Source organism: Oncorhynchus mykiss, chromosome 4, assembly GCF_057628025.1.
Source record: "Oncorhynchus mykiss isolate SJ-2025 chromosome 4, ASM5762802v1, whole genome shotgun sequence".
NCBI lineage: Eukaryota > Metazoa > Chordata > Actinopteri > Salmoniformes > Salmonidae > Oncorhynchus > Oncorhynchus mykiss.
Genome location: NC_143025.1, coordinates 76,448,950 through 76,471,700, shown reverse-complemented (window position 1 = coordinate 76,471,700; position 22,751 = coordinate 76,448,950). Strand labels below are relative to the sequence as shown.

The 22,751-nt window shown below is 46.0% G+C and overlaps 1 protein-coding gene across 4 annotated transcripts in view; it reads right to left on the bottom strand.

Annotated features, from left to right (window-relative positions):
- The window catches only part of LOC110522355 (pleckstrin homology domain-containing family G member 1), a 139,574-nt gene that overhangs the window by 5,005 nt on the left and 111,818 nt on the right, over window positions 1-22,751 (bottom strand). For 3 of the 4 annotated variants that reach the window (XM_036976025.2, XM_036976027.2, XM_036976026.2), the window contains exons 5-16: window positions 16,284-16,330; window positions 12,666-12,816; window positions 12,248-12,379; window positions 10,338-10,520; window positions 10,110-10,205; window positions 8,797-8,883; window positions 8,193-8,226; window positions 8,008-8,100; window positions 7,839-7,897; window positions 6,312-6,503; window positions 6,003-6,125; window positions 3,942-5,847 (exon numbers count right to left, since the gene is read on the bottom strand). In XM_036976025.2, coding sequence (XP_036831920.1) covers window positions 3,942-5,847; window positions 6,003-6,125; window positions 6,312-6,503; window positions 7,839-7,897; window positions 8,008-8,100; window positions 8,193-8,226; window positions 8,797-8,883; window positions 10,110-10,205; window positions 10,338-10,520; window positions 12,248-12,379; window positions 12,666-12,816; window positions 16,284-16,330 — 3,103 coding nt within the window. Of the gene's footprint in view, window positions 1-3,941; window positions 5,848-6,002; window positions 6,126-6,311; window positions 6,504-7,838; window positions 7,898-8,007; window positions 8,101-8,192; window positions 8,227-8,796; window positions 8,884-10,109; window positions 10,206-10,337; window positions 10,521-12,247; window positions 12,380-12,665; window positions 12,817-16,283; window positions 16,331-16,423; window positions 16,551-22,751 lie in introns of those variants that run through there. The other variant, XM_090233049.1, reaches the window with a different exon arrangement.

Genomic DNA, 22,751 nt, shown 5'->3' with positions numbered 1-22,751 from the left:
GCACATTAACATCTTATTACCTATTACCTAGAAGCGTATTACCTTTGAACACTGATGTTAACCTTTCTGGTTATAACTTGTTCTGCAAGACAAATCTCCCAAAGGTGGTAGAGTGGCAATCTTTACCAAGGAACACCTTCCGTGCTCGGTTGTCTCCACCAATTCTGTCCACAAACAATTTGATTTGCTGGTTTTAAGCATTTAACTTTCAAATAGCTCTTTGTCGACTGTTGCTGGGTGTTATCGTCTTCCATCAGCACCGGTCTGTACCCTACCTAAGCTCTCTCCTGGCCCCTTACACAAAGTCTGATTTTGTCCTGCTAGGTGACCTAAACTGGGACATGCTTAAACCACCTTACCAAGTCCTAAAGCAATGGGACTCCCTAAAGCTTTCTCAGATTATTACCAATCCCACAAGGTATGACTCCAAACACCCAGAAAAGGCTACTCTCCTTGATGTTATCCTCATAAATAATCCTGATAGGTATCAGTCTGGTGTTTTCTGTAATGACCTTAGTGATCACTGTTTTACAGCCTGTGTTCGTAATGGCTGCTCAGAGAAACGATCTGTCCTGATTTGTTTTAGATGCTTGCTAAAAACCTTTAATGAGCAAGCCTCCCTTCATAACCTGGCCTCTGTAAATTTGTATAGAATCAGCTTGAAGATGCTTGGACCTTCTTTTTTGATATTTTCAGTGGTGTTAACAAACACGCCCCATAAAAAAAATCTTGAATTAAAAACACGTTCAACCCCTGGTTCGACCGTGATCTTGCAGAGTTACTCCATCTCAAGAATTCCCTTTGGAGAAAGGCTCGGCACACATATACTCAGGCTGATGGGCTCTCGTTCAGGCAAATGAGGAATAAGTGCACTCAGGCTATCCGCAAGGCCAAGGTTAGTTACTTTAAGGAGCAGTTCTCTCTCTGTGGGTCTAACCCCAAGAAGTTCTGGAAAACTGTTAAAGACCTGGAGAATAAACCCTCCTTCTCACAGCTGTCCATGTCCCTTAATGTTGATTATGTGGTTGTTACTGACAAGAAGCACATGGCTGAGCTCTTTAAATCACCACTTCATTAATTCAGGATTCCTATTTGACTCAGCCATGCCTCCTTGCCTGTCCAACATTTCCTCATCTCCCACCCTTTCTAATGCGACTAGCCCCAATGCTCCTCTCTCTTTTACCCATGCCCCACTACAAAGTTTCTCCCTGCAGTTGGTCACTGAGTCCAAGGTGCTAAAGGAGCTCCTTAAACTTGACCCCAAAAAAACATGGTTTAGACCCTTTCTTCTTTAAGGCTGCTGCCCCTATCATCGCCAAGCCAATCTCTGATCAAGGTGATCCTAACTGTTATAGGCCAATTTCTATTTTGCCCAGTTTATCAAAAGTGTTGGAAGTACTTGTCAATAATCAACTGACTGATGTCTATAGTATTCTCTCTGGTAAGCAATCTGGTTTCCGCTCAGGTTATGGATGTGTCACTGCAACATTAAAGGTCCTCAATGATGTCACCATTACCCTTAATTCTAAGCAACGTTGTGCTGCTATTTTTATTGACTTGGCCAAAGCTTTTGATACGGTAGACTATTCCATTCTTGTGGGCCGGCTAAGGAGTATTGGTGTCTCTGATGGGTCTAAGGCCTGGTTTGCTAACTACCTCTCTCAGAGAGTGCAGTGTGAAAAGTCATAATATCTGCTGTCTCAGCCACTGCCTGTCACCAAGGGAGTACCCAAAGGCTCCTAGGCCCCATGCTCTTCTCAATTTACATTAACAACATAGCTCAGGCTGTAGGAAGCTCTCTCAACCATTAATCCATTTAAATGAAGATGATACAGTGATGAAACAGTCTTATATTATAGCTGGCCCCTCCCTGGATTTTGTGTTAAACGCTCTACAACAAAGCTTTCTTAGTGTCCAACTAGCTTTCTCTTTGGTAAGAAGAATGCCCCTCTTGACACAGGTGTGATTACTACCTCTGAGACTTTAGAGCAGGGGTGGTCAATTATTTTGGCTTGAGGGCCATATTGGGATTTTGAAATTCAATGGAGGGACGCATTTTATGGGGGACCAATTGTTTGTTAAAATCAATTTGCAGAGGCTTCCGGAGTGGCACAGCAGTCCAAGGCACTGCAACGCAGTGCTTGAGGCGTCACTACAGACCCGGGTTCGATCCCAGACTGTGGCACAGCTGGCCGTGATTGGGAGTCCCATGAGGCGGGGCACAATTGGCCCAGCGTTGTCCGGGTTAGGAGAGGGTTTGGCAGGCCGAGATTTCCTCGCGCTCTAGTGACTCCTGTGGCGGGCCGGGCGCATGCATGCTGACACGGTCGCCAGGTGTACGGTGTTTCCTCCGACACATTGGTGCGGCTGGCTTCCGGGTTAAGCGGGCATTGTGTCAAGAAGCAGTGTGGTTTGGCTGGGTCATGTTTCGGGGGACGCACGGCTCTCAATCTTTGCCTCTCCCAAGTCCGTACGGGAGTTGCAGTGATGGGACAAGACTAACTACCCGTGGACCGTACTTTGCCCCACCTTGGTTTAGAGCTCGAGGTAGTCACCTCATACAAGTACTTGGGAGTATGGCTAGACGGTATCTTCTCTCAGCACATATCAAAGCTGCAGGCTGAAGTTAAATCTAGACTTGGTTTCATCTGTCGTAATCACTCCTCTTTCACCCCAGCTGCCAGACTAACCCTGATTCAGATGACCATTTTACCCATGCTAGATTACGTCATTTATAGATCGGCAGGTAAGGGTGCTCTTGAGCAGCTAGATGTTCTTTATCATTCGGCCATCACCAATGCTCCTTATAGGACGCATCACTGCACTCTATACTCCTCTGTAAACTGGTCATCTCTATATACCTGTTGCAAGACCTACTGGTTGATACTTATTTATAAAACCCTCTTAGGCCTCACTCCCCCTATCTGAGATACCTACTGCAGCCCTCATCCTCCACATACAACACCAGTTCAACCAGTCAAATTCTGTTGAACGTCCCCAAAGCGCACACATCCCTGGGTCGCTCCTCTTTTCAGTTCGCTGCAGCTAGCGACTGGAACGAGCTGCAACAAACACTCAAACTGGACAGTTTTATCTCAATCTCTTCATTCAAAGACTCAATCATGGACACTCTTACTGACAGTTGTGGCTGCTTCGCGTGATGTATTGTTGTCTCTACCTTCTTGCCCTTTGTGCTGTTGTCTATGCCCAATAATGTTTGTACCATGTTTTGTGCTGCTACCATGTTATGTTGCTACCATGTTGTTGCCATGTTGTGTTGCTACCATGCTGTGTTGTCATGTGTTGCTGCCTTGCTATGTTGTCGTCTTAGGTCTCTCATTATGTAGTGTCTCTCTTGTTGTGATGTGTGTTGTGTCCTATATTTATATTGTATTTATTTATTTCAATCCCAGCCCCCGTCCCCACAGGTGGCCTTCTGGTAGGCCGTCATTGTAAATAAGAATTTGTTCTTAACTGACTTACCTAGTTAAATAAAGGTTAAAAATATATAAAAAAATAAAATAATAATAATAAATATCAAAGATCTGGAAATATTCTGTATGGAACAATGGTCTAAGATCCCTCCCAATGTGTTCTTCAATCTCATAATTTTCATAACATTTTCTGTGTAGAAAATGTTTCAGTCGTTATCTTGGCGAGGGTAGGGAGTACTGGAAACAGGCTGCCAATCCTTTACACCCCTATCTTTTTTTACATTGTTTTTATTACTTGTTAAACAAAATCTATTTCTCTGAGCAATTGTTACTATAAAATAATTTATTTTTTATTTACATTTTGCATGCAATATAGCTCAGTATTTGTATTAATTATATATCGTCTTTTTTGCTCATCTTTATCAAGGGTGCCAATAATTATTGACCTGACTGTAGTTAGCTGTACATATCATGACTGTATAAGCAACTACTGATTATGTTTGTTACCTATGGCAGCGCCGCCTTGCTTCTTATCCTCCAAAATGGCTGCCAGGTCTTTCTGCTTCTTCTCCAGGTCTTTCTGCTGCTTCTTCTCCTCCCTGTTGCGTCCTCCTGACCCCATGTCGCCGGGGTCCATGCTCTTCATGCGGAGCAGCTGGTTGGCCTTCTTGATCTTCTGGCTGTATTGGCGAGCCATCAAGAACACACGGTTCTTGGTCTTGTCCATGAGCTCCTGGGAGAAGCTGTCCACTGAGTCCCCTGGAAGAAGAGAAGAGGAGGCCAGGGGGGAGTCCAGTCCCCCGAGCCCAGCCAGCTCTCCAGGGAACAGGCTGTGGAGGTCCCTGATGGAGGGGTCCCTTTGGCTGTGGTCCCGTTGGGGCAGATCCCCCAGCTCATCATCATCTTCCAGACGGAAGCTGCCACTGCTGAGGCGGGCCAGTCTGTTACGGATGGTCTTGACTGTCCCGGAAGGGGCAGGGTCTGGGATGGCAGGGAGGGGGAGGGACGGGGAAGTGAGGGGAGAAGGGGAGGGGTAATGATCTTCATCTTCAAAGGTAGCCTCTCTGAGCAGCTCTGGGAAGTTGAGGATGGGGATGGTGAATTGGTGAGGGGGGGTCACAGTGGGGGGGTTGGGATTGTGGGCTGGGGGGCTCTTGGTAGGGGATCTATGTTTTTGGGAACTGTTCTTTTTGGGGCTGCTCTTGACCGACGAGGTCTTGGGGGCCTCACTGGCACTCACGGGAAACGCGGCGGGAAGGCGGTCCGCGTTCTTCTCGTTCTTCTTGATGTAGTTTTCCAAATCGTTCCAGATCTCGTCCACCTGCTCCGACATCCGGTCACCGGTGTGGGAACGTTGGGAGAACGTTTCCGAGGCGGATGAGGAGTAGTAGTCCGGTTCGGAGGTGCCGTGGACTGGATGGGAGTTATCCTCCGTCCTCTCGTCCTCCCCAAAATGTAGGCTGTCCTCGGACACGAAGCCCCCCAGGCTCTCACAGCCCGTCAGGTAAGGCTCAGAGGCAGACGGCAACAGGCTGTCCCTCTCCTGTGCAGGTCTGTCCCCATCCCTGTCACCCTTGGTTGGGGGCTGCCTAAAGCAGATAGTATCATAAATGTTCTCCTCCTCCCCGATCTTCAGGGCACACGTCCCAAATGGCACCCCGTCCAGGGCGGTGGAGGAGTGGTTACTGTCAGACAAGCAGTCTGGCTCCATAAGAGGCTCTGTAATACTCCCAGTGACCCCTGTGTTTAGAGCCCCAGGGCACTGTGTGTCTCTAGGGGCCTCTCTTTGGGCCCCACGACCCTCCTGCTCCCTCCTGATCAGCCCCATGCTCTTCAGGTCCTCATAGCTGATGTTGTCGTAAATGTTCTCTATGTCGTCTATCATCAGCTGCTCGGTCGACGACGATCCCGAAATGTCGTTGCTGGACGATTCAGTGTGGATCATCCCTTCCTGGTCATCATCCTGACCAGGGGGGCTGTGTCGGCCGCCAGTCTGTTTCTCCCCCACGCTGCTGGCTCTCCGCAGCACTCTGCTGTCTCTGGTGGATGGGGGGTCTATCTGCACCGTGGGAACCTGCTCCATGTGCCAGCTGCAGGGTCGTCCCTGGGTCTTGCTGGGAGACGATGTGACCTCTAACCTAACAGGAAGTGGTTCTGGTTCTTGCCCGCCGGGCTCGGTGGGGACAAACATCTGGTAGATGTCCTCGTCCTCCTCGTCAGGGTTCATGGTGCGCTGACGCGTAGGGAACATGGCTCTGCGGACACGGTGGTCCGCCCAGATGTTCCCCACCGTCTGGGGGTCACCCCCTGGGACCAGCATGGAGGGGACATGGGTGTCCGGAGGTTCCTCTGTCACACGGGGCGTCCTGAGGAGAGGAGGGTGATGACCTCCCTGAAGAGATTTGTTAGCCCTCTGGAGAGAAGGAGAGATGGAGGGAGGGGAAATTACATTATTTTGAATATGTGCAAATGCCGATGTACTAGCGATTACTTTTTTAAAATTTGCGTTAAGTCCTGTACGCAACTATTCCTACTAGTCATTGACATCACACTGTTAGGGTCAGTCACCTGTAGGTCTGAGGCGCTCATGTTGAAGGTCTTCCATTGGTCGATGCTGCTGTCCATAGACGCCTGTTGGTTCAACTTCTTCCTGCTAGACTTCTCTGGGACTCGCAGTCTCTTTCCCCCACCCTGCACACAGTTAGAAAATTGTGTAGTTAACATGCCTTTACCTATCTAATCCCTTCTTACCTGCAAAGAGGCTAGAGCAAGGGGCTAAGGATCAAAATCAAATCAGGCAAATCTGATAAACTTGAATGAGGAGAAAGATGTTCAAAGGTCAAACTGATGCATTGTGGGTAGGTAGGAGAGACTCACCAGGCCACTGTCGTCCTCATCGTCGGCATCCTGCTGGTGTGGCTCCTCCCCGTCCTCCCTGTCGCTATGGTCAAAATGGTCGCCAGGGTCCAGGGACTCCTGTGATTGGTTGACCAGGCTGCGGCTACGACCAATAGTGCCCAGAGCCAGCTGGGACACGGGGGAGAGCAGGGTGGCACCCAGACTCATCCGCTACAGAGAGGGTGATAAGCCAGAGAGTGTTAAATGTGTGCGTGATTGAGGAGTGTAGCAACCGTTGCAAATAACACCTAAACTATCTGAAAATGTTACTCTAAAATGGTGATATAATCATAGAATTAAGAATGATAATACTAAAATGGACATGAACCTTCTTATGACAGATATAAAAGTTCAGCCATTTTGGTAAGGGAGCTGGTCAACCATGGTCAGCCAGTGCTGTGATAAGATATGGCGTAAAACAATGAATTTGAAGATTATCTGCACTGTATGTTTGTTAGCTAGTTAGCCAACCAGTTTAAGTTGAATGATTCCATAACTGTTTCAAAGTAACTGCCAATATGCCAACATTCCATACAAACAACGCAGTCAATCCACAGCCATTCACTGGCTGAAATCTGTTGATGATAGGACTTAGACAAGTTGTAAATCACAAAAATAGCTTTTCATAAAAACACACATTTACAGTCTGTTTACATATATTTTAGAGACTATTTATACATAAATGTATATAAAACCAGTATAAACTATTTATAATTATACAACAATATTTTAGGTTTACAATAATTGTGTTATGTTTGATATCACATGCTGAACACACCGCTCGTGTCGCGTTGCTAAATAAATGTACATGTTATTTAATCATTGCATCCAAACTGCTCTCCAGCGTCTGCGTAGCCAGGCGCTAAAATAGAACGTGGTTTTATTTGTGACGCTTGACGCGCTGCAAGTCCCGCCTCTCCCATCTCCTCATTGGTTTTTAGGAGTATACTGTATACCCATGTGGGTGATTGAAATATGAACTGAGGTCCACACTCCAGTCCAGTTGGTGGTGGTAATGCACCTTAAATTTGCCAACCACCATATAAAGTACAAAGAAGAACAAGAAGATGAAGAAGAGAGTTTACTAGAAACTAACTAGGTTTACCCTTTTATCTGTGGATTAATTGTCGGAGAAAAATAACCTTGTGCATTTCAGGTAAAATAACAACAGTGTTTATATCCCAGGACAAATTAGCTAGCAACAGCAAGTTAACACAGTTAATAAATGAATATAGTTGGTTCAGAGTTAATTTTGATATTTCAACATGCATGTCCTGATCACGTCTGAAATCAACATGCGTGCGCCGGTCTAGACAGCATGTTAAGACAATAATTTCTCCTTGCCCACAACAGCACCCATTATCATACCATTCTGGAACTTTTGATTGTTCATGACATAGCCCCTCTTTTCATTTAATAGGATCTATATGGATATAACACTGTTTCTTTGTGTAACTGTAGCATTGTGTCACCATCCATAAATTACTAATGTGGGTTTAAGCTGACCTTTGAGCCATCTTCCTTGACACCATGTTTAGCGTTCTTCAGTAACTTGGACAGAGGCTCTGAGGAGAGACAGACAGGACATGTCACAGAGTCAGAGAAACTGGCCCAGTCCATTGGCATCAGCACTGATCATTTACAGTACCTTGTTCCTGTCCCTCCTGTTTCTCACCTGACTTCCTGCGGACCCGTCGAGGGGTGGAGCCCTCCTTGGTGTGGGGGCTCCTCTTGTCCCCGTCAGGACTGTAGTGAAACCCTGGGTGGTCTGGAGAGGACAGAGGGAATGTTATCAAGCACCCAAATAATGATCTGACAATATTCACAAGAGGCTTCAACCAATATCAAATGGATACTTACGCATAACATCCATCTCCAAAATGGCCTGCTTGGCCTAAAAAAACAGATGGGAAAAAAACACTAACGTGAGCGCCATATTACAGAATTCAGCAAGAGCGTTGGACTAGTAACCGGAAGGTTGCAAGTTCATATCCCCGAGCTGACAAGGTACAAATCTGTCGTTCTGCTCCTGAACAGGCAGTTAACCCACTGTACCTAGGCCGTCATTGAAAATAAGAATTTGTTCGTAACTGACTTGCCTCGTTAAATAAAGGTCAAATTTTTTATAAATAAATAATTGAAGTAGAAGATATGGGGGGGGCTACCTTACACTAGATGGCGCTAGACAGTAGTCTTTTCCAACAGAAGCGGACTACTTTACAAGCATCAAGTTTAACGAGATCCCTTTCATGTAATTACTATGAACCCTCTCAAGGATTTCCCCCAGACAAAAGCATAATTTTCCATTTTAACCAGAGCTAAGGAGAGGTGGAGAGAAGGAAGGGAAGACCGAGCGAGAGGGGTAATCGAAAATGAAAGAGGGCGAGTGAGACCATTCCACCTCCCACTCAAGGTTGTGTTAATGTCATTAGTGAGGACACACATTGCTTGCTCCGTGTCTCACCTTGGCTGGGATTTTAGCCGGGTGGTTTTCAAGTATGAGTCTCTTCAGGTGTAGGATCCACATGCGTTTGTCCTGCTGAGACTTGGCCTGGGGGCGGAACACAGGACAACAGAGAGGATAGAAGGAGAGAGACATTAAACTAGACTTTAAATTTTGAATCCTTAGTTGCTACATTCATTTTGGTACTTATAAATGAATGATATATTCTTCAAAAATAAATAGATATATAACTTCTAAATGCCTCATAAGCTTAGTTCAATAGTCGGACCCCATTAGAACACAATATATAAGCTTATTTTATTCCAATGTTTGTAAACAACAAATGTAAACAAAACACTGTATAGCCTCCAAACATGGTTAAAACTATTAATTTGATATAAAGGATGGTCAGTCCTTGCATCCATAGCTCTGTCTATGAATTTGAGTGTGGTTAAATTTCTCCAGGCCTATGTAACAAATGTGAAATGGCTAGCTAGTTAGCGGAGTGCGCGCTAATAGCGTTTCAATTGGTGACGTCACTCGCTCTGAGACCTTGAAGTAGTTGTTCCCCGCAGCTTTTGTAGCGTGATGGGTAACGATGCTTCGTGGGTGTCAGTTGTTGATGTGTACAGAGGGTCCCTGGTTCGAGCCCGGGTCGGGGCGAGGGGACGGAAGTTAAGCTGTTACATTGATGCTGTTGACCCGGATCACTGGTTGCTGCGGAAAAGGGGGGTGAGTGTAACCGATGTAAAATGGCTAGCTAGTTAGCGGTGGTGCGCGCTAATAGTGTTTCAATTGGTGACGTCACTCGCTCTGAGACCTTGAAGTAGTTGTTCCCCTTGCTCTGCAAGGAACGTGGCGTTTGTGGCGCGATGGGTAACAATGCTTCGTGGGTGTCAGTTGTTGATGTGTGCAGAGGGTCCCTGGTTCGAGCCCGGCGAGGGGACAGAAGTTAAGCTGTTACTCCCATCCCTTAGCTTTTTAGCAAAACAGGAGCGGGGAGAAAATGTTTCAATTAAGGATTCTAGCTTTAAATGAAGTATAAGATGACTATGATAAACCCATAACAACAATGGGATATGCCCTTCAACTCTTTTATGTGTTGTTACATAACACACATTATGGTGGTGTTTGAAGTCCCTTCCAAAACACTTATGTTGAGAAACAAGCAACCCTTCTCATTCACCATTAACAATTCAACATGTCTGGGCAAGTAGGAGTGGTGGGCTTGGCAAAGCACAGGTGGGATAGCACAGGCTACTTTTACTCTATGCTGTAAAATCGACTGTTGAATATGCAGTCATTTTGGTTTGTGGGGTGTAGTTTTACTTTACCAGTACGGTGTGCTGTAGTTTGGGGTTCTTGTAGTGGAACACACTGAAGCTGAGTGGCTCCTTCGGAATGATTTCCACCAACATCAGGTTGCAACACTATAATGACGGAGACATGGTTAGTATTATGGTTAGTCTCACTTTGGGTTAGAAGTATAAAGACTGCTATACCTTAGGAAGTTTTGAGAGGTATTTTCTGTCAAATATTTTAGCATTAGTGTTGTGACTGACCAGGATGTGGGCTTTGTAGGTGAAGGCCTCCTCGCGTTTCTTGGTGACCAGCAGCAGTTTGTCGAACAGAAAGAGTGTGCGCTCGTTCTTGGCCCGCTGCAGACGGAATGTCCCCTCCAGAACCAGCTCACCGTAGCCAATCAGATCAGGCCCTTTCCAGTTGGTCAGCAGACTCTGGATCTCCTGAGAGAGGGGGAGGGAAGAGGAGAGTGAGTGAGAGGAGTGAGAGAGAGAGTGAGTGAGAGGAGTGAGTGGGAGTGAGTGGAGTGAGTGGGAGTGAGTGAGTGGGAGTGAGTGAGTGGGAGTGAGTGAGTGGGAGTGAGTGAGTGGGAGTGAGTGAGAGTGAGTGGGAGTGAGTGAGTGGGAGTGAGTGAGTGGGAGTGAGTGGGAGTGAGTGAGTGGGAGTGAGTGCGTGAGTGAGGAGGACAGGGGGAAGAGTAAGTGAGAAGGCGAGGTAAGAGAGCGGAGGAGGAGAGGTGGAGAGTGGGAAAGAGGAGGAGTGGAGAGTGGGAAAGAGGAGGAGGAGAGAGTGAGAGGGAAAGAGAGCGACGGAGGAGAGGTGGGAGAGGTGGGAAAGAGGAGGAGGAGAGAGTGGGAAAGAGGAGGAGGAGAGAGTGGGAAAGAGGAGGAGGAGAGAGTGGGAAAGAGGAGGAGGAGAGAGTGGGAAAGAGGAGGAGAGAGTGGGAAAGAGGAGGAGGAGAGAGTGAGAGGGAAAGAGAGCGACGGAGGAGAGGTGGGAGAGGTGGGAAAGAGGAGGAGGAGAGAGTGGGAAAGAGGAGGAGGAGAGAGTGGGAAAGAGGAGGAGGAGAGAGTGGGAAAGAGGAGGAGGAGAGAGTGGGAAAGAGGAGGAGGAGAGAGTGGGAAAGAGAAGGAGGAGAGAGTGGGAAAGAGAAGGAGGAGAGAGTGGGAAAGAGGAGGAGAGAGCGAGAGGGAAAGAGAGCGGCGGAGGAGAGTGGGAAAGAGAGCGGCGGAGAAGAGGTGGAGAGTGGGAAAGAGAGCGGCGGAGGAGAGGTGGAGAGTGGGAAAGAGGAGGAGGAGAGAGTGGGAAAGAGGAGGAGGAGAGAGTGGGAAAGAGAGGAGGAGGAGAGAGCGAGAGGGAAAGAGAGCGGCGGAGGAGAGGTGGGAGAGTGGGAAAGAGAGCGGAGGAGGAGAGGTGGGAGAGTGGGAAAGAGAGGAATAGGATGAGAATGAGTTAAGAGAAACAGGTGAGAGGAGAGAAGAGAGGCAAAAAAGGACAAAGAATTAGACAGGTCAGCTAAGCAATCTTCCTCAGATCCTAAGTAAATACTTCCACACACATTCCTTTACTCATCTGATCATCCTCCTCCCCACTGAATAAAGCTACTTTCTCTTTTATCTGCCGGCTGTGTTATGCAAGGCCATCATTAGCCCTGGAAAACAATGTCTTGCATAACCTAGCGGAGACAGACGGAGTCTACGTCCCAAATGGAACACTATTCCCTCTATAGTGCACTACTTTTGACCACGGCCCATAGGGCTTTAATTATTTGTTTTAAAGTAGTGCACTATGTAGGGAATAGCATGCCATTTGGGAAGCAGACAAGACTGGTGAAAGCTAGGGAAACAATGGGAGGATATGTGGACAGCCACTAATGTCACAGTCTAATTCAAACCACTAAGATGCAGACTTTTCCAAATGTACTTTGTTGGAGCAGAATAAATGTGTGTGTTGACCAACTTATAACATGTGTGTGTGTGTGTGTGTATTCGCCAACCTGTAACATGACAGGTGTGTGTGTGTGTGTGTTTGTACCTGCCCTACATAAGTCTATTGCCATGACCAGACTATAGTAAAAATCCTGACTGCATATGCAGGTATGTGTGAGCATGTGTGCCTATGTGCATGTGTATATGTGTGAGAGCATGTTCATTTGCAAGTGTAGTCTTACTTGCAGCCTGACGGCGTGTTCATGTTTCCTCTTCATGTCGTTGATGTGCCAGGCCACTCTCTGCATGGTGTCTATGGCCTCCTGCACCACCTCATATGTCTCTGTGTCCTTCTCCAGGTGGTTGGCTATCTCCTACAGGGGACAGAAAACACACCCAGTGTTAGAGTGGGTAATGTACGTTAGACTGGGTACCATCTGTTTCTGCAGTAGCCAGCTATGTTGGCCCGGTATTTCTTGGCAGTAGGGTTAGCTTGTTCAAAAATAGATTGGTGGCTAACTTTACATACAGTATATTACAGTACACACAGTTCTTTGTGGTCTGAGTGTTAGGCTTATGTGGGGTTTTGCTAGTGTGATGTCAGTGTGTGTGTGTGTGTGTGTGTGTGTGTGTGTGTGTGTGTGTAGGTGTATTACTGACGTGCAGCAGTAGGTGGTACTTGAGGATCCTCTGCACTGGCTTGAGCAGGTAGGAGCCCAGAGGCAGGGAGTGTCTCAGAGATTCCTGACGCTCCCGGAAAAACTTAGCCAACACCTTATTCCTCATACACTCAGTCAACACAGCCACTGACCTGCAGAGAGAGAGATGGAGGGAGAGAAGGAAAAATAAAATATGATATTAATCCTAGGAAACAATGACAGATATTGTAGCCCAATTAAAATACAGAATGACAGATCCCACACACACAGTCCTGTCTTAGGGAACAGTGCAAGGTCATGTAAAGGCCCATGTGAGGTCAGAGTGTTTGTAAGTAGATGGATTGTGTCGAGGTACAGATCTGGGGAAGGGTACCAAAAAACTTCTGCAGGATTTAAGGTCCCCAAGAACACAGTCATTCTTAAAATGGAAGACGTTTGGAAAAACCAAGACTCTTCCTAGAGCCGGCCAAACTGAGCAATCGGGGGAGAAGGGCCTTGGACAGGTAGGTGACCAAGAACCCGATGGTCACTCTGACAGAGCTCCAGAGTTCCTGTGTGATGAGAGAACCTTTCAAAAGGACAACCATCTCTGCAGCACTCCACCAATCAGGCCATTATGGTAGAGTGGCCAGACGGAAGCCACTCCTCAGTAAAAAGGCACATGACAGCCCGTTTGAAGTTTGCACCTAAAGGACTCTCAGACCATGAGAAACAAGATTCTCTGGTCTGATGAAACCAATATTGAAACCTGGCACCATCCCTACGGCGAAGCATGGTGGTGGCAGCATCATGCAGTGTTTTTCAGAGGCAGGGACTGGAAGACTTGTCAGGATCGAGGGAAAGATGAACGATGTACAGAGATCCTTGATGAAAACCTGCTCCAGAGAGCTGAGGACCTCCGATTGGGCCGAAGGTTCACCTTCCAACAGGACAATAAACCTAAGCACACAGCCAAGACCACGCAGGAGTGGCTTCAGGACAAGTCTCAATGTCCTTGAGTGGCCCAGCCAGAGCACAGACCTGAACATGATCGAACATCTCTGGGGAGACCTGACAATAGCTGTGCAGAGACACTCCCCATCCAACCTGACAGAGCAAATACAGGTGTGCCAAGCTTGTAGCATCATACCCAAGAAGACTCGAGGCTGTAATTGCTGCCAAATGTTCTTCAACAAAGAACTGAGTAAAGGGTATGAATACTTACGTAAATGTGTTTTTTTCTTTCATAAATTTGCAAAAATTCAAAACAAATTTTTATGGGGTATTGTGTGTAGATTGATGAGGGGGAAAAACGATTTCATCCATTTTAGAATAAGGCTGTAATGTAACAAAATGTGAGAAAAGTAAAGGGGTCTAGGGCCTCCCGAGTGGTGCAGTGGTCTAAGGCTGTGCCACTAGAGATTCTGGGTTTGAGTCCAGGCTCTGTCGCAGCTGGCCATGACAGGGAAACCCACGGGGCGGCTCACAATTGGCCCAGTGTCGGCCGGGTTAGGGGGGGGTTTGACAGGGATGTCCTTGTCCATTCGCGCACTAGCGACTCCTGTGGCGGGCCGGGAGCAATGCACGCTGACACGGTTGCCAGGTGTACTGTGTTTCTTCCGACACATTGGTGTAGCTGGCTTCCAAGTTAAGTGGGCATTGTGTCAAGAAGCAGTGGGGCTCAGCTGGGTTGTGTTTCGGAGGACGCACGGCTCTCGACCTTCGCCTCTCCCGAGTCCGTACGGGAGTTGCAGTGATAAGACAAGACTAACTACCAATTGTATACCATGAAATCAGGGAGAAAAAGGGGTCAAAAAATGAAAAAAGTCAAGGGGTCTGAATGCACTGTATGTCCGCATGTGTGTGTATGTGTTTGTCAACCACCACCTCACACAGCTGGTGACCCTAGCTAACGACTGGTGGCCCAACTGACACACACACACACACACAACTACAGTAGGAACCGAGGCTGTAGATGTATCTCCGTCATTCTGAGCTCTCAGGTTGGGTTTCACAGAGATAACAATGTGAGCCCTGTGGAGAGCTGCACTGGAATGTGGACACACGCTATATTTAACTACTTAAATAATCACCATCAACTACTAATCACTTGTCAGTAGTAGCATAATGCACAATGCTAAAACAACACTTCAGACATGTCGCAGCCAATGGTGTACGGCTTGTAATGTGTCACAACCATTGTGAAATGCACTGCTCTCATTAGGCTTCATTGTGAAGAATTGTCTCACATTTTCGGCCCCAAGACACACCACATGCACACACGCACATGGTTTCCTATGACAAGACGTTGTTCACACAAGGTGAAATAAAACATTAAAGCCAGCCACTGAGTATGATAAGGTGGCGGATATAATACCCATCTGTCAGAATAGGGGCTGTAACTCTGTCAACAGGCTCCCTTTCAAATAAATAACTAAATAGAGAGGGAGATGCAGACTGACTCCTGTTGGGTTGGGATGTATATCAGGGCTACCCAGAGAGAGAGGCTGGGGTACTGTAGCTCTATAAAGACAGTACAAAGATATACGACACTCTGGGAATCAAGAACTTGAAGGTGAGATTCACCTGTATGCAAATGCAGATCACAAGGAGGAAGATTATACTTCTATATATGTTCATACTACACAGACTGTCAAACACGGACCAGAGGAGGTTGGTGGGAAGAGCTATAGGACGACGGGCTCATTGTAATGGCTGGAATGGAGTCAAATGTAGTTTCCATATGTTTGATACCATTCCATGTATTTCATTACAGCCATTACAAATTAGCCTGTCCTCCTATAGCCCCTACCACCAGCATCCTCTGACACACACTCACACACAATGAGTGGGGCAGACTACACGGAGTATACAAAACAAAGACCTGCTCTTTCCATGACAGACTGACCAGGTGAATCCAGGTGAAAGCTGTGATCCCTTATTGATATCACTTGTTAATTCACTTCAATCAGTGTAGATGAAGGGGAGGATACGGGTTAAAGAAGGATTTCTAAACCTTGAGACAAGACATGGATTGTGCATGTGTGCCATTCAAAGGGTGAATGGGCAAGACAAAATATTTAAGTTCCTTTGAACGGGGTATGGAAGTAAGTGCCAGACGCACTGGTTTGAGTCTAGAGCTGCAACACTGCTGGGTTTTTCACGCTCAACAGTTTCCTGTGTGTATCAAGAATGGTTCTCTACCCAAAGGACATCCAGCCAACTTGACACAACTGTGGGAAGCATTGTCAATATGGGCCAGCATCCCCGTGGAACGCTTGACACCTTGTAGTTCATGTTCCGACGAATTGAGGCTGTTCTGAAGGAAAAAGGGTGTGCAACTCAATATTAGGAAGGTGTTCCTATTTTTTTTTACACAGTGTTACATGTAGATAACTTCGTTAGAAAGAATACTAAGAATACTATATTTCCCTTGACAGAGTTGACAAATTAGCCTGTCCTCCTATAGCACAATGTAAAAAATGGCTCAACTTATCCCACAAGTAGAATATAACTTTGTCCACCCAAATATAGAATATAACTTTATTGTCCACCCAAATATAGACAGTAGCCTTTGATTTTACCACACAAGTACCATAAAATAATCTGGTGTCAGAAGTCATAGTTGAGGTTGCTTTACCTTGGATAGTTGGTGCAGTACTGAGTGTAAATGTGGAACTCTTCACTCTGGGAAAGAAAGACAAAATATTTACATTAATGTTACATTAGCATCAGTCCCTGATCAAATAATTACATTCACATTACATTTGGCATCAGTACCTGAAATCACTCATACCAGTAGCAGCAGCAGGAGGAAATAAACTATCCTCCCTAGAACCAACCTAAATTCCTCTATTGACTAGACACTTTTTAGAACCTTGTAAAATGTGTGCCAACAGGGAAGAGTGAGAGTGAGTTTCCAGTAAATGGAGTGTTTGTGTCAAGGGGAAGGGGGGAGGTTACACTGGGTGAGTCAGTGGTCAAGCGTTCCTGAGGATAGATTAAGGAGGTCTCTCACATCAGTTTAAAGGCAAAGAATGAAAGTGAACCTTGATTACAAGTATCCATGTCTTAAAGCTTCAATCAGCAGTTGAAACGGTAACAAAGCGTTCTCTCCGCCCGTTTCGGTAAAAAGCTGAGGGACGGGGCTGGAGAAATGTAACCACTCTCAAATTCATAGTTCTCAACTTCTCAGCTATGGATGCAAGGACTGACCATCCATGATATCACATGTATAGTTTTAACCATGTTTTGAGGCTATACTATACAAGTGTTTGTTTACATTTATTTTGTGTACAAACATTGGAGTAAAACAAGCTTATATTTTGGTTTCTGATGGGGTACGACAGTTGAACTAAGCTCATGAGGACTTTATAAGTTATATCTTGAAGAATCAGTGGGTACATATCATTAATTTCTGAGTACCAAAATGTATGTAGCAACTTCTGATTGACCCTTTAAAGGCAATGTTGAGCGCTATATGCTGTGGAGACTGATTTTCCCATCCCCACCCCTTTAATTTGGCCGTTTCCACCTCTCATGCCTCCCTGCACTTCAAAGACATCAGAGGCAGCATGACTTATCAAAGCTGGAATGAACCTCGCTCTCCTCCCTATCCCTTTTTCTCTACCTCCATCACGCTGAATGTCTCTTCTGTTCACGCTCTTTCACTCTTGATCACAGTCTCTCACTACTTATGCCTTTACATATCTTCTACCATCTCTCCCTCTCTCATGTTCCGTCTCTAGCCCTCTAGCTTTCATATCCCTCTCCATCTCTCCATACCCTCCTTCCTTTGTCATCCCCCTCCACTTGCTGTTGAGCATTCACATGACCCTAGAGTTGCGTAACTGATAATAGCCCTGGTCCTGATTGTGTTCATCATGTGTCCATAAATACTCTGGGTTAGGCCAGAAACAGGAAGTGGACAGTTATCACAGGAAACAGCATCATAAACACAGAGGACAGATGACTGGGGAGCTGTCTGGTTCCTGTGGCTCTGCACATGAACACTCATACTCTACAAACACATATACCGTACACACTCGAGAACAAGAACAAGTGATGCCCTCAATTCATATTCAAAAATAACTCCCATGTACGCGCCCGCACACACACACACACGTATGAAGACACCCCTTCAAATTTGTGGATTCGGCAATTTCAGCCACACCCGTTGCTGACAGGTGTATAAAACCGAGCACACAGCCATGCAATCTCCATAGCCAAACATTGGTAGTAGAATGGCCTTACTGAAGAACTCAGTGACTTCAACGTGGCACCGTCATAGGATGCAACCTATGCTACAAGTCTGTTCATCACATTTCTGCACTGCTAAAGCCACCCCAGTCAACTGAAAGTAATGTTATTGTGAAGTGGAAACGTCTAGGAGCAACAAAGGCTCAGCCGCGAAGTGGTAAGCCACACAAGCTCACAGAACGGAACCGGCGAGTGCTGAAGTGCGTACAAATCATCTCACAGAGTTCCAAATGTTCTCTGGAAGCAAGGTCAGCACAATAACTGTTTGTAAGCAGCTTCATGAAATGGGTTTTACTGTCCGAGCAGCCGCACACAAGCTTAAGATCAACATGCGCAATGCCAAGCGTTGGCTCGATAGGTGTAAAGCTCACCGACGTTGGACTCTGGAGCAGTGGAAACACGTTCTCTGGAGTGATGAATCACGCTTCACCATCTGGCAGTCTGAAGAACAAATCTGGGTTTGGTAGATGGCAGGAGAACGCTACCTGCCCGAATGCATAGTGCCAACTGTAAAGTTCGGTGGAAGAGGAATAATGATCTGGGGCTGTTTTCAATGGTTCGGGCTAGGCCACTTAGTTCCAGTGAAGGGAAATCTTAAACGCAACAACATACAAAGACATTGCAGACGATTCTGTGCTTCCAACTTTGTGGCAACAGTTTGGAGAAGGCCCTTTCCTGTTTCAGCATGATAATGCCCCCATGCAAAAAAGCGAGGTCCATATAGAAATTATTTGTCGAGATTGGTGTGGAAGAACTTGACTTGCCTGCACACAGCCCTGACCTCAACCCCATTGAACACCTATGGGATGAACTGGAACGCCGACTGCGAGCTAGGCCTAATCGCCCCACAACATCAGTGACCGACCTCACTAATGCTCGTGGCTGAATGGAAGCAAGTCCCCGCAGCAATGTTCCTACATCTAGTGGAAAGGCTTCCCAAAAGAGTGGAGACTGTTATAGCAGGAACGGAGGGACCAACTCCATATTAATGCCCATTATTTTGGAATTAAATGTTCGAAAAGGCAGGTGTACACAAACTTTTAGTGTACATACATACATACATACATACTATAGTACACGTGTATGTGTGAACACACACACACACAAACACTGCCTGGAGGTTCTCCGTGGGAAAAGCAGTAAATTGAAGAGCAGGCTTCTCTTTAGTCTCCAACAGTCTGCCACCAGAGAGCCAGCTAAACACAACCAGATGTCCCACCAATACACACACACTCCTAATACACACACTCTCTCCATCCTAACATGTACTCTGTGACCCAAAAACAGCAAACCAGTCACAGAAATAGAACGGATCTATAAAATATTGCCCTTGTAAAAGTAAATGAACTCATCCACTATATATATATATATATATATATATATATATATACACATACATACATACATACATACATATACACACACTGAGCATTCACCCTTGTGGGGCCCCAGTTTGAGGGTCAGCGAAGTGGAGATGTTTCCTACCTTCACCCCCTGGGGTCGGCCCATCAGAAAGTCCAGGACCGCAGGGTTGAGACTCAGGGCCTCCAGCTTAATGATGAGCTTGGATGGTCTACGGTGTTGAATTCTGAGCTGTAGTCAATGAACAGCATTCTAACATCTGGACAAGAGGACTACTTATGTGTGCAGTGTGATGGTGATTGCATCGTCTGTGGACCTGTTGGGGCGGTATGCAAACTGAAGTGGGTCTAGGGTGGCAGGTAAGGCGGAGGTGATATGATCCTTGACTAGTCTCTCAAAGCATTTCATGATGACAGAAGGTGAGTGCTACGGGGCGATAGTCATTTATTTCAGTTACCTTTGCCTTCTTGGGTACAGGAAAAATGGTGGCCATATTGAAGCATGTGGGGTGTGGGGATAGAAGACTGGGATAGGGAGCGATTGAATATGTCCGTAAACACAACAGCCAGTTGGTCTGCGCATGCTCTGAGGACCCGGCTAGGGCCAGCAGCGCTGTGAGGGTTAACACATTTAAATGTCTAACTCACGACGGCTACAGAGAAGGAGAGGGGGCCCACAGTCCTTGTTAGCGAGCAGTGTCGGTGGAACTGAAATTATCCTCAAAGCAGGCAAAGAAGCTCTTTAGTTTGTCTGGAAGCAATTCGTCGTTGTCCGTGACGTGGCTAGTTTTCTTTTTGTAGTCTGTAATTGCCTGTAGATCCTGCCACATACGGCTCGTGTCTGAGCCGTTGAATTGCAACTCCACTTTGTCCCTGTGCCGACATTTTGCTTGTTTGATTGCCTTGTAGAGAGAATAACTACACTGTTAATAACTACACGGCCATATTCCCAGTCCTCTTTCCATGGTTAAATGCAGTGGTTCGCGCTTTCCGTGTTGCACAAATTCCTTCCATCCATCTATGGTTTTTGTTTAGGGTAGGTTGCTAATAGTCACAACCCGGTGGCTATACAGACTCAGACAACATATCCGGAGAGAGCCATGTTTCCATGAAATAGAGAATGTTACAATCTCTGATGTCTCTCTGGAAGGCAACCCTTGCCCTAATTTCATCCACCTTGGTGTCTAGAGACTGGACATTGGTGAGGAGTATACAAGTGTGGTTCCCACCGTGAAGCATGGACGAGGAGATGGGATGGTACTTTGCTGGTGACACTGTCAGAGATTTATTTATGATTCAATGCAAACTTAACTAGCATGGCTACCACAGCATTCTGCAGCGATACGCCATCCCATCTGGTTTGTGCTTAGTGGGACTATCATTTGTTTTTCAACAGGACAATCACCCAAAACACACCTCCAGGCTGTGTAAGGGCTATTTGACCAAGAAAGAGAGTGACGGAGTGCTGCATCAGATGACCTTGCCTCCACAATCACCCGACCTCAACCCAATTGAGATTATTTTGAATTAATTGGACTGCGGAGTGAAGGGAAAGCAGCCAACAAGTGCTCAGCATATGTGGGCACTCCTTCAAGACAGTTAGAAAAGCATTCCTCATGAAGCTGGTTAAGAGAGTGTGCAAAGTTGTCATCAAGGGGAAGGGTGGCTACTTTGAAGAATCTAAAATATATTTAGATTTTGTCAACACTTTTTTGGTTAATACATGATTCCATGTGTTTTATTTCATAGTTTTGATGTCTTCACTATTATTCTACAATGTAGAAAATAGTAAAAATAAAGAAAAACCCTTGAGAGTCCAAACTTTTGACTGGTTTGTGCACATGCACGCACGCACGCGCACACACACCATCCAAAGTATATCCAGTACATTGGGTCCTCCTGATTGAGTCCTAAACCACAGCAGGCATTTACACAGTATATATATATATATATATATATATGCTATTTAGCAGATGCTTTCACGTGTGGTGCCAGGACAAGTACCTCTCCCTCAACCTGATCAAGACAAAGGAGATGATTGTGGACTACAGGAAAAGTGGAGTCCACAATCAGAGGAGCAGGTTGACAGCTTTAAGTTCCTTGGTGTCCACATCACCAACAAACGATCATGGTCCAAACACAATAAGACAGTCGTGAAGAAAGCACAACAAAACCTATTCCCCCTCAGGAGACTGAAAAGTTTTGGCATGGGTCCTCAGATCCTCAAAAAGTTTTACAGCTGCACCATCGAGAGCATCCTGACTGGTTGCATCACTGCCTGGTATGGTAACTGCTCGGCCTCCGACCGCAAGGCACTACAGAGGGTAGTGTGTATGGCCCAGTATGTCACTGGGGCCAAGCTTCCTGCCATCCAGGACCTCTATACCAGGCGGTGTCAGAGGAAGGCCCTAAAATTGTCAAAGACTCCAGCCACCCTAGTCATAGACAGTTCTCTCTGCTGCCGCACGGCAAGCGGTACCGGAGCGCAAAGTCAAGGTCCAAAAGGCTTCTCAACAGCTTCTACCCCCAAGCCATAAGACTCCTGAACAGCTAATCGAAGGGCTACCCAGACCCCTCTTTTACACTGCTACTCTGTTTATTATCCATGCATAGTCACTTTAACTCTACCTACATGTACCTATTACCTAGACTAACCGGTACATTGACTCTGTACCGGTACCCCCTGGATATAGCCTCACTAGTGTTATTTTACTGCTGCTCATAAATTATTTGTTACCTTTATTTTCATATTTATTTATATATATATATATATATATATATATATATATATATATATATATATATATATACACACACACACACACACACACACACACAATTGAAGTCGGAAGTTTACATACACTTAGGTTGAAGTCATTAAAACTCGTATTCAACCACTCCACAAGTTTCTTGTTAACAAACTATAGTTTTGGCAAGTCGGTTAGGACATCTACTTTGTGCATGACAAGTAATTTTTTCAACAATTGTTTAAAGACAGATTTCACATAATTCACTGTATCCCAATTCCAGTGGCTCAGAAGTTTACATACACTAAGTTGACAATGCCTTTAAACAGCTTGGAAAATTCCAGAAAATTATGTCATGGCTTTAGAAGCTCCGATAGGCTAATTGACATCGTCTGAGTCAATTGCAGGTGTACCTGTGGATGTATTTCAAGGCCTACCTTCAAACTCAGTGCCTCTTTGCTTGACATCATGGGAAAATCAAACGAAATCAGCCAAGACCCCAGAAAATAAATTGTAGACCTCCACAAGTCTGGTTCATCTTTGGGAGCAATTTCCAAATGCCTGAAGGTACCACGTTCATATGCACAAATAATAGTACGCAAGTATAAACACCATGGGACCACGCTGCCATCATACCGCTCAGGAAGGAGACGCGTTCTGTCTCCTAGAGAGGAACGTACTTGGTGCGAAAAGTGCAAATCAATCCCAGAACAGCAGCAAAGGACCTTGTGAAGATGCTGG